Source organism: Mauremys mutica, chromosome 8, assembly GCF_020497125.1.
Source record: "Mauremys mutica isolate MM-2020 ecotype Southern chromosome 8, ASM2049712v1, whole genome shotgun sequence".
Classification (NCBI taxonomy): domain Eukaryota; kingdom Metazoa; phylum Chordata; order Testudines; family Geoemydidae; genus Mauremys; species Mauremys mutica.
The window spans coordinates 80,157,862-80,169,865 of NC_059079.1; the positions used below are offsets into that span (position 1 = coordinate 80,157,862).

The 12,004-nt window shown below is 41.1% G+C and overlaps 1 protein-coding gene across 1 annotated transcript in view; it reads right to left on the minus strand.

Moving 5' to 3' along the window:
- The window catches only part of KCNIP1 (potassium voltage-gated channel interacting protein 1), an 849,721-nt gene extending 840,402 nt beyond the window's left edge, over positions 1 to 9,319 (minus strand). The window contains exon 1 of the mRNA XM_045026844.1: positions 8,425 to 9,319. Within this exon, the coding sequence (XP_044882779.1) occupies positions 8,425 to 8,512 (88 nt within the window). The 5' untranslated portion in view covers positions 8,513 to 9,319. The remainder of the gene's footprint in view (positions 1 to 8,424) is intronic.
- Positions 9,320 to 12,004: the final 2,685 nt, after the last annotated feature.

Genomic DNA, 12,004 nt, shown 5'->3' on the forward strand with positions numbered 1-12,004 from the left:
CTCTCTCTGTAATAAGGCTATTATACTTTATCTCCCATTTAGAAAAGCCCTATTAATCACTCTTATTTTAAACTTCAGATTACTTAACTCCTAGTTATCAGCATTAAAGGTATTCCACCCACATGCCCTGAAAAGGAAATGTTGAGAAACAGTCATTACACAGAATTAAATTAGAAGTTAAAATCAACTGAGAAATGAAAGTCAAATTCTGGAGACTTATCCACAATTTTATATGCATGCTATTGGATTTTATTAATGATGAACAAATACTGGAAGAAGTTGTACAAGAATATTCATTCCAATTAGATCATGAGTTTGGATTCCACAGTATTTGTGACCCTTCTACATCCACTTTCTCCTATCATTAGGGTGTTAATGTTAATTTTAAACTCACATATGCACCAAGAGAGAATTTCAGTTGCATATCCACAGTATTCACAGGTCACGCCACGTTGGTCAATTATGTAAGTCATGCAATCATGGATCAGAACCATCACCACATGACTTTGGCAACTAACACCATACACTGGGAATGTAGTAGAACCCCTATTTTATGAACTAATTGGGGACTGAGTTAAGAAAAAGTGAACCTTTCATAAAATTGAGCAACTGAAAATTACAGCTGGCACAGTGCATAAGTGCAGCATGGTGCACTGCATCCTGTCCTTCAGACCACGGAAAGGCGTTTTCCAATGCATTGAAGGCATTGGAATATGAAGGGATGTTGCTTTGCTCTTCATCATCAACGTCACTTTTGTAGTGTGATTTCTTTGTCATTGGGAAAAATGGTTTGCATAATTGGTCATTCATAAGAATGGTATTCATAAAATCAAAGTACTACTATATTTTGCAACAAACTGCAAACAATCTGCAGCACAAAGATAATTTACTAAAGAAAGGCATGTACAGTTTCAGACAACAAATACGTTTTAGAAATTTACTTTCTGTTCTGCAATCTTTATGAACAGGAGAGAGGCTGCTGCACATTTTACTGTAGCTTTACTGTAGCAATGCATTGCAATTCTAGAGACTCACAACCTTATAGTCACCTTATTTCGTGCAAAGTCTTCTACCCAGGTGCTCTCTTGGCATGCCCTTCCACTGGGAAAAGCCATCTATCAGTGGAGAAGTAAATTTCCTTAAGTTTGCAATAGAGTTTAGAATTAAATATTGTGTTATAACTGAAGCTACAGTTCTCTCTACAGGTAAATTACAGTGGGTAGGTTTTTTGTATTTTTGGTAGGTTTCTTTGAATTAATGCAAGTAATTTTTTAAAATGTCATCTACTTGTACCTGCAGCCATTCATCAGACGGGTACCTCCTTTTAGTAACCATAGCCTCACTTAAACTGTAGCATGTTCAATGTCATCTATGCCCCCACTTTAAGCATACCAGACATAAAACAGATTAAAAGAAAAATTAACACATCAATACAGATGGCTTTTGGGTAAACAAAGAAAAAAAAATTCCTTGCAGAACACTAAGCCCACAGGGAAGCAGTGTGCTATGCACTGTAGCCCACTGTTTAAAAAAGGTCTCTAGGACATTGAATATTCACAGTAGATTGGCACCAAACTATGGAATGTAGCACGGTTAGAACTGTTTTATTGTTTGTATTCAAGTTTTTGTTTTCTACTAGAGTATCTGTGGATAAACTTGTCAGTTACAGAAAGATCAGCACATTTATTTAACTGGCAAACAATTTCAAGTTAAACTAGACTTTATTTATACAATAGCATCTTTTCAGAGTAAGTAATTTAACTGACAAACGGTGAAATTAAAACTCCCACCACACTACTCTTCTCTGTTAATTTGCTTCATATTTAAATTGCAGCCCTAATTTGTAACTCTTAGTCCCAGGCTCAGCATGTTTGTCAATATTAGGAATATGGGGAAGCTGAACAGTTATTTGCACTGTGGACATAAGGCACAAGCTTCCCAAATGCTAAGAAAAAACTGCAAGGAAACAGATAGAACCGATTATTGGGATACGTGTCACACTGTGGGGAACAAGCGAGTGGGAGCGTTGTGTGGTCACCAGGTCTACTGGTCAACCACAGGAAGGAGACACTGCTTTCATATTGTTTTGCAGTGAGGCTTATGACCAAATTTTGACATTTCAAACAATTTGTTGGCTGATTGTAGGTGGAGAAGTGTTCCACCCAGTCCCCACATTCGGTAGATGAAAGAGGCTGAGTAGGGTTTTCTACCAACTGGATGGATGGAATCAAGCCCCATCTGTTTATGAAGAGCCATCTAGGGTAGACCTAGGCTCAGTCACAGCTGCAATGAAGCCTGCACAAGTCATGGACAAGTAATGAATTCCTTAACATACAGTACTACATATATGCATTCTCCCTCTCACTGAGAGCTCTTCTCAAATATTAGCATTCATTGCCTTCTGATCACATACAGGAATCACTGAACTATTCTTTTTTAGAAATAGATTGTTTATTTCTCAGGACTGTTAGATCCTGTCCATGCATTTCTAGTAATATTCATCTGGGATGCATTTTATTCGTAAGATCTCTGGATCCACTTTCCTTCTGTAAGGATTTTGAAGAACAAAGGGGGTTAAAAAGTGCAGCATTAATGTGAGTGAGAAGACACAATAGTGTGTTTACTATTGTTCTCTGAAGCACAGGCTGATTCTACTTAAGTGTTTTTGGCTCTGCTATGGGACAGGGGCACTAACAATTTGTTTTTCCTTCTTCTTTCCTATCCCACACTCATTTTTTGTTGATCTTTCTCCAAAACTTATTTCATGAGTTCCTTAACCCATGGAATTCACACTCCCTCCCAGCTCCAGGGCAGCATAGAAATACTGGGTAGTCCATCACAAACAGCTAACCAACAATAAACTGAAAGATCTCCTCCTCTCTGTAGATGTAGAAATGCTGAATAAGGGAGGAAGAGGATTTCCATAGAACTATGTAGATAAGCAAGCTCTGAAGCGACTGCATTTAACTGGGCTTGGACATATTTTGGATATCACATATTAAATAGTGTAATCTTATTTCAAGGGCCAGATTGCAGCTTTAAACCACAGTGAGGGACAGAGGGTGGGGTCAGCAACAGCAGTGCAGAGAACTCTGCTGAGGCAGACAGAATTCCTCCAGTGGTTCTGGAGCTCTGTCACACTTTGAACAGGTGCAGTGTGCAATCTCCCGCATGCCATCCCAAGCCTCTACCATAGCTAGCCCCCTTTTTCAGAGGTCAGAAGTGTTATCTTCATAGCACATAAACACAGAAGTTCGATAAAAACAAAATACTCATGCTAGAAGGTTGCAATGTAATACTACTTTCTTTCTTAGCATTCAGAATGATAGCACACAAGAATCCAAAAACAGAGAGAACAAAACAGGCTGCTCCTTAAAAGAAAGAAGCTCAAGTTGCCTCCTCCCTTTACTCTAGGCTGTCTGTCTGCAGACTGACTGCTGCTAGCCCCAGATTGCATGTTTCCCTACAGGGCCTCCTGCCTGAAAGCAGGACCAGGAACCCCCTCTGCGTGTTTAAAGTGACAGCTTACAATTTCTAAGGCCTAACCTTACAAAATATCTGTGTCCCCCACCATGATTGTGACTGGCTCCTGTGGTGGGTACGTGTGTAGGGCAGTGATGGCAAGTTGCTCACCATTGGTGTAGGGCACCTTGTGCCCTGCCTGCCACCTCACATCCTCTCAGAAGAACCACCACCACCTGGATGTGAGAGGGGAAACTAAACACACCATATGATGAGAATGTTGACTGTGCATGCATACACTGTGGTAGTGAATTTCTCAGAATGCATTTGCTTGGTGGGGGGGAGTCTGCAGGGAAAGCAAGATGTCTGAAGACTTTATTGTCGCACTGCCATATTATCTGCTCCAATTAAAACTATGAAAAGTGGACGAATTACCAGATCCAGAGGAATTACACTGCAGAATGGAGATGGGAAAAGAAAACAAAAATGAGAGCCTTTAGCAAGGCTCAAACAAGAGAAATGAGGGAGTGAGGGTTGAAGGGGGGATAGCATACAGTAGTTCATCTACTTTTACAAAGGAAAATCTTGGACGCGTCAGGCATTAAAACAATCTCACATCTTGTGTGAGAAGAATTAGAGCACTCTAATAGAAATCCCAGAGCCCCCAATTTGGCTTCAGCCTCATTTTAGGCCACTCAGCAGCACACATCTGCGACTGGGCCAAGTGATGTCAGTGATGTCTTCATGTACAGCCAGTGGAACAGACATGGAGCGGGACACTTGTTGCACAGGCCTTCCACTCCACAGGAAACCCTTCAGGGATCCAGTCCTGGCTCTCAGCAGGGACGCTGGGCTACACGAACCATACACCACCATCCTCAAGTGACCCAAGACAGGGTGAGTCCTGGCCACTGTTTCACACATGACATGCTGAGTAATAACATGTGATGACTCAATTCTCATTGAATTAAACTGTATAATTTAAAAAAAAAACAATTTCCAGAGTGTCTAGAAGCATAGAGCTTAGCATTCCTAGCCACGTGCACACAGACTGATCACCTGGTGCCTCCTTCATGCTCTTTCCTCCTGCAACCCAGGCTTCTCCCTCCAGATTACATGCAGATTGTGACAGTCGCTGCTACTGTTAAAAAAAAAAAAAGAAGGCTTGGGCAGAGCTGGGAGAGGGGACAAAGGGGGAGCTCCTGATCACTCCAGCAAACGGCTCTAGGGAAGAAGGGAAAGAGACAGTGACGTCATGACCGGGGGGGGGGGGAATGGCCGGAATGCCACCCTTAGAATTGTGCTGCCCCAAGCACATGCTTGCTTTGCTGGTGCCTAGAGCCAGTCCTGCTGGTGGGCTGGTGGAAATGGGCCCCCGGGACACAATCCCCTCACCCCCTTCAAGGACTGAAGCAGATGGAGAGGGCTCTCACGCTATTTCAAGAACAGTGTGCTGGGTGAGAGCATGAGAGGACTCCGTGTTTCTAAAATTGAAGTGGCTCTTTGTCAATACAACTATTTACAGGAGTGCCGCAAGTGCCTCTGGCATTCAAGCCACATGTAAGCAGACTGGCTTCCTGGTGCCTCTTCCATTGTGAGACCAATTCCACAAAGGTTGCTACGGTATCATGCCAGGGAGAGAACACGGAATTCTCCCTCTGCTTTCAGCAGATGAACAGGGCAGGAGACATGCTTCCCCATCCCACACACACAGTCCCCTTACTTGAATCCATGGGTCCTCACACCCAAAACTCTCTGCTGAGGTTCAAGAAGGCCCTCCCTGCCAACACAACCATCTGCTGGGCAGCTTGGTCTCAGTAGTACCCCTCCCTACAAGAACCCTCTACCTAGGTGACAGACAGGGGACCCATTACCCCTGCTCTTCAGAGCTATCAGCTCCAACTGACTGGAGACTGCTCGGAGTTTAAAAGTTCGTAGTCATGGACAAAACCAAGGCAGGTTGGGCTGGGCTACGCTGACAAACTACCTTTTTTATCAGACCTGAACACAACAGCAATAAAACATGCCTGTTTCCTTACTGTGAATGTAAAAAAAACCCACAATCCCAGGTGTTGCTGCAATCCCATCGGGCCATATTGGCAGGGGAAGGGTTACAAGCTTATATAGCGGCTGTTCAGGCAGCATTTCTCAACACAGACAGTCAGGAAAAGAATCTTACTACCAAAACCAACAACAGAAGTGACAGATAGCTAGGGGATGAATCCCACTGATGCAGCTTATGAGCCCTGTAATGTCCTCTGCCCTTTCAATTGCCTATAGAATGCTCCTGTGGGGCAAGTATGTGTGGGAAGGAAGGAATGATTATACAGCATCACTGAGCGCTTCCTTGTACAAGCTGTTGAGAAAAAATAAGATATTAAAAGAATGTGAAGGTAAGCAGGGAAGAACACAGGACGCTTTTCTTGAATAGGAGAAAATGCAGGATTAAAATCAGGAAGCTGAAAAAAATGCATTTTAGGTTCTACTTACATGACCGGATTCGGTTGGTAGGAATACTGTGTTTTTCTTCCAAGATTTCTTTTTGTTTTTTAAGTGCTGACATAGACTTAATCAAAACTTTTGAGCCAGTTTCATAATCATTTTCTTTTTAGTTGGAGTTTTCTAGCTTATGATATGGAAATGTGCAGCTTTAATTATACCAGATCTTCGATACCCATGTAAAGTAACTTGTTCATGCTGTTTATTCCTTCCCAAGCCTACATCTTCCAATCAAAAACTCATGCAGCAGCAGCAAAGAAAATACGTGATTAAAGTTTTTAAATTCTTTGAATACTCAGGGATCATTAATATCTAGTCTGAGAAGCTTTGAAATGAGACATTGCTATAGGAAAGAAGTGGGCAAAATAGAACATGCATTACCATCATTTTACACTAGAGAAAAGCAGAGTGATAGTAATGCTGCTGGTTTTTAGAAAAAAAAATAATCCTACATTTTCTACTGTTATTTGTCCCATTTGTTTAGGGGGCATGTTGTTTTGCTCACTAATGTTGATTTACTCATTTGCCAAAACTGTGCAGGCAGTAAAAGCACAGAGGCTGTTAGAGATGTTCCCATTAGATAAGCTGCACCAGATCAGCTGCTAGGAAATACGCTATCAGAGGAAAGCTTCTGTTTCATCATCTCTCACCCCTGCTGTCCTGAAGAAAGACAGCTCAAGGTGAATGACACAAAGTTTGGTGACTACAACCGGCAAGTGTCAATGGCTTATGCTGCAAGACCTTGAGACTCATATGGAAACCTCCTTTACCTCAACAGAAATACAGATTAGAAAGTAACTGTAAACCCAGATGTTTTAATTCATTCGGTGGAGAAAGCTCACTCAGGTGTTGTACAATCACATCTCTCTCAGCATTAGGAACGTTAACATGCGACTTTTCTGACCACATCCCTTCTTCCACAAACTTTTCAAGAATCTTTTCTATAAGGGAACCTTGGCAGCAATCAGGAGTTACAGCTGATGTCTGACAGCTATTTGTGACAGACTTCCTTTTTTTAAAATCTCTTGTCTCTGAAATTTGATGCTCAACAATCTTCAGACTTAGGAAAATAGGTAAGTGGCAGGAGGGCAATTAAAAAAAGGAGAGAGGTAAACTTCAGCTGAACGGATTTTAAACAGCAATACACTGCATGTTATGGTGTTGAAACAGAGCATTGTTTTGTACAGATTGCTTTTTAAAGACAGTAATTTAATTTGATAAAGTTATTACATTTTTGTATCTGTTTGTCATAGACATAAAGAGCAGAATGAATAAATTCCGTAGCCCCTACTAAACAAAGCTATGGCAGTAGTTCAGTTTGGCACACACTAATTTAAAAAAACATCTAATACTGTGCATTTTCTCCTAATAAACAACTGAAACATAAATATTCATCCAGGGGCACATTTTTCCAACCAAAACCAAAACCATATGACACTTCTGAGGGTTTCTAAAATTATCTGAAAACTAAATGAGTGCTTCTTTTATAATGTCCCTGTTCCATGTCTATTTTAGAGATCAAAAAGAGCTTCAGACATTTACACAGAAAAACAGATAACTGTACAGATTATTAATACTAGAATCACCAAATTACAAGCGTACCTGATTTTAAAATGGGTCTAAACTCGCTATCCCAATGCAAAAAAGCTTTAGAAAAGTCATAAACTGTGCTTTTAAGGTGCATGTCCAAGTTACTGAAGATATACATAGCAAGCGAAGCATGAGCAGAAATCCTGTATGAATAGTTAAAAAGTATGAATAACTTACGACTGTGGTTAATTCAAATAAGTGAAGGGGAGCAGTGGGAGAAATATCCCCATGGGGCCAGATCATAACTCTGACCAATGCAACACCTCAGAAGTTATTGGAGTTACACCTGGGATGAATTTGGCCATTTTTAAAAAAATGACAGTATAGCTTTATTAGCGCTCCACTTACATATGCTCAGGTGTGTAAAGAAGACAAGTAAAGATGTTTAAGCTAAAGATGCTAAAAAAGTGTGAGATAAGCAGTGACCTAGATTTTGAACCACAGAACTTATTTAAATGCTTACGGGACAAGCATATTATAAACACCCAAGCAGAAAATGACTACACATGTGAGAGATCTAGCCATGAAGCCTGTTATTTATAAATACTGTCTACCATTAGCTTCTTGAAACTGCACAAAATTGGTTTTAGAAAAAGATACACTGACAACATACTAGAATGCAGTAGTCTGGCTGTACCAATACAGAAACAGACTATAAATTACATTTCAGAAGTTGGAAACAATTACATCAGGCTACACAGCATCACTACATTGCTCACTGCACACAGCAACTTCCTTAAAAGCAATTGCCTATCAGAAATGAAGCAGAACATCCCAATAATCTCAACATCAAATCTCCTAATATGCAAAAGAAATCACCCTTCACAGCTGACAGCAAAGCAGAACTAAGTGAATGGAAATTGCTTTCCTTACCTTTGTTGAGAGTGCCTGTAATGATCTTAAAGATGGTCTGGGCAAATTTAACAATCCCGTGCTTACATCTCTTTGAACAGCCACTCATGATTCAAATGTGGAGGAAGGATCTTATCTCTTGCAAAGTCCAGGAACACGAAAAAGCAGAATCCTTTATAACTTCGATGGCACTTTGTGCAATACACAAAACTCTGGTGTTAGGCTCAGACACAGAACCACAGCCTCCTAATTGAGATTTGCTTCTATGAAGCTTTCAAGGATGATTACAGGAGGAAGCAGTGTATTGCCTTTGTTAAAGGTATAGCTCTTCCCTTCAGCTTCTCCCCTGCATGTGCATATACCCGGTACTTTATGCCCTGTGGATCAGTGTACCCTATTGGAACTTGATAAGCAGAGGCACTCAGCAAACCTCACTAAAGAGCAAGAGAGAGGAGGAGTTTGCTTTACCAGGCTTTGCTGCCTGTCTTACAGGGCAGTGGTAATGCAGCAATTAATACTGGAGTCATAAGGGTGGTGACTGCTGCACAAAAAGGCTGCTATTTAAAGTGCATCTCTTTTTGCTTGATCTCTCTTTCTTGTGTTAATCTCATGCAAGTTTATTGACTTTTATTTTTGTCAGAGCCAGGTACAGCTCCTTTCAGATAACCTACCCGTACACCAAAGCTGAGAGGTTTGGACTCTGCTGTGCATGAGTTTCAGGGTAGTGGAGATTACCTTATTGAACTTGCTATAAATAATAAAGCAACAGTGCACCCAGAAAAGTCTCTAGGCAGATTTTCTTCTGCCTACCTAAATGTTACTCAGCTTGCCAACTATTCAAAATGCAACGGAGTGACCATCAGCTTCCCAGAGATTAAACTGCTCCCTGCTAGAACTCTGCATAGGATGTTGGCATTTTAAAGCTATGTATTATCTTTAACATATAACTCTACCCCTTCTTAGCAAGCCTCCCACTTATCTGAATGGCAGGTGTATTCATCAGCAAGAGCCACTTCCTTTGGTTGCTTCCCTTGAATCAACCAATTATTTCTGATGTGCCTGAAATACTTAGGGAAAAACAGGTTTTGTGTCCAGAGGTGGCACAGTTCAGCAGCTCAGAACCCAACAGGGCACTTAAGTAGTCTCAGGCATCATTATGGTTTATTTAATGCTTAAGCCCTCCTGCTGGCTTAAAAAACTAAGAGTGTCTTCTTATTTCCAGGGGTGGGTGGGTGTTATACAGAGTATTGCCTTAGCCACTTGCTCCCACTCAGCTTCTTCCACTTGGGATAATGAAATTATCCCTTTCTTTCAGGGAATCTACCTGAAAGCAAACCTTTGCCTGCAACTATCAAACAACATACTCCTACATTCTCGCCAGGAAATAAATGTAAAGATGGCTCCTCACTGCAGGGAATAAAGATAATCCTTCTTACTCAGGGAACATTAAATGGCTTTGCAGTGTAGTGGAAATTCCCTTTCAGGTAGAATTCAGGACATGACCAACTTGTTCATCTTTGCTTCAGGAAAGAGCAAGAGTCTGTACTTGCTTCACTTGAAATTCCAACCTCCCTCTGACTTGTTCCTTTGTCCCTGCTCCTTACTGAGGTCCAGCTGAAGGGTCCTCCCTCTCCAGGATTGGCAGCTCAGTCTCTCCTCTCTACCCATTGCACTGAACCCTTCCTTGCCTGAATAGGTGCAAGCTAGGTTTACCCCACCAGAAGGGAGAACTATGTTTAAGGACATAGGAAGTATATTAGGTTTGAGGCTAGGTTCACAGTGGAGAGTAGAAACTTTTAGTTCTAGGTCATTAGCTCAAAGACAGGCCTGACTACTAGGGACTACAAGTTATTACCATTTGATGGCTGTTCAGTGGTCTGCATCAGAGGTGGGGTTTTTTAAATCCTGAGATTTTTTTTTAATAATCCCTATTTTAAACACCCTAATTAGAAAGACAACAGAGCAGTTAGGGTCTTACAAACTGCTGTTATTATATTAGCACAAGCCCACCAAGTAATCCCTGCATCATAATCACTGATCTCCTTCAGTAGATCCTCACTGCTGACCCCTGGGATAGTCTGATATGGGTCTCTCTCAACTCTCCTGTTAAAGCCATTCCACTTTGTATCTATAATTAAATATGCATTGGGCCATAGAGAAAGAGCGAATGACTTTACAGCCCAGTAGAGACAGAGATGGGTAGAAAAACCCTGTTCAAATCCCCTCTCCTTCTCAAGCAGAGTGGGGTATTGAACCAGGATCTTCTCCACGTTGGGTGAGTTCCTTAACCACTGGAGCTAAAGGAAAATCTCCTCCCCTGAATTTGTGTGGAGCCAAGCCAAGCATGCTTTGAGACTGTCTAGCAGCTCATGTCCTGCATGTGAGATAGGTAGGGGAACATCTATATTCACCTAGTTTGAGGATCCTACTGGGGTTTATGCATAAGCTAGATTCCCAGGTGCCTAGTTTTAGGCGTCGTATGCATGCCCAGCAGCAGAAATTTAAGTAGCCATGGGACTTTTATTAAGTGGCAGCTGAGTGGGGGTTGTGAGGATCTCAGTGGCACCTACATTTTGGAGGTATGTGCCTAAGTCCTTTTGTGGATCTGGACACAGCTGTGCAGAGTATCTTGCTGGATCATGGCCCTAGCTAGCAGTCTCAGCAGAGAGGCTAAGCTCTGCGTAGGAATAGAAACTGAGCTTTTCTCTTAGTCCTAGAAGTGGTGCTCCTGGAGAAGGAGAATACATGGACAGGGGGACTGTGTTTCTGATGCACTTGTTTGATAAGACTTCTTGAGCACTGTCAGGCTTGCTCCTTTTAGCAGCACTAACGAGGTTTCAAGGAAATGCAAAAAGATGAAGGTGCATTCGAAATGGAAATCTGATAAGTGATAATAAAATAATAATAAAGTGTCTCTTTTTCAGATAGTGAAGTTAATGTTATGTAAAACACTTGCTCTTCCATTATTGCTCAAAGAGTCCATTCTCTTTTCTCTTTCTATTTGCCAGGTACTGATTGCTTTCCCCAAACAATGATGATCTTTCCTATTAATGTCACATGTTTCAGTTGTATTTGAATGTTCTTTAAAGCTCATTGCCTCTGATGTTGCAAATAATAAACAAATCCATGTCTATGACTATGTAAGAATTTACATTCAACATTTCAGACAAATTCCACACAATATTTCAGCAAAGAACCCACTCTTTCCTCCATTACACTTTACACAACACAGATGAAGCCAGCAAGGTAATTTCTCTCACATAAAAAACTCTCCCTTCAATATAAGTGCCTATATTTAAAAATATATATATTTAAACTGAAGTGTCTAGCAGATGGACTGGATTTTCCCTCAAGGAAATATTGATACTGACATTTATATAGTGTCTTTAATTCAGAGATCGCAATGGACTCAACAGTCTTGCAATTGGCTAAGTGCCCAATCTTGCAAACACTTACAACCAAGCATACTACTGTTTAATAACACCATAAGTAGTCACAAAGTCATCATTATTCTATCCCCTGTGTAGGGCTGTTCAGTCCCATGTCCCTCCCCTTCATATTCTGACTTGGGAAATTGCATTCTATTTAAAATTCATCTGTA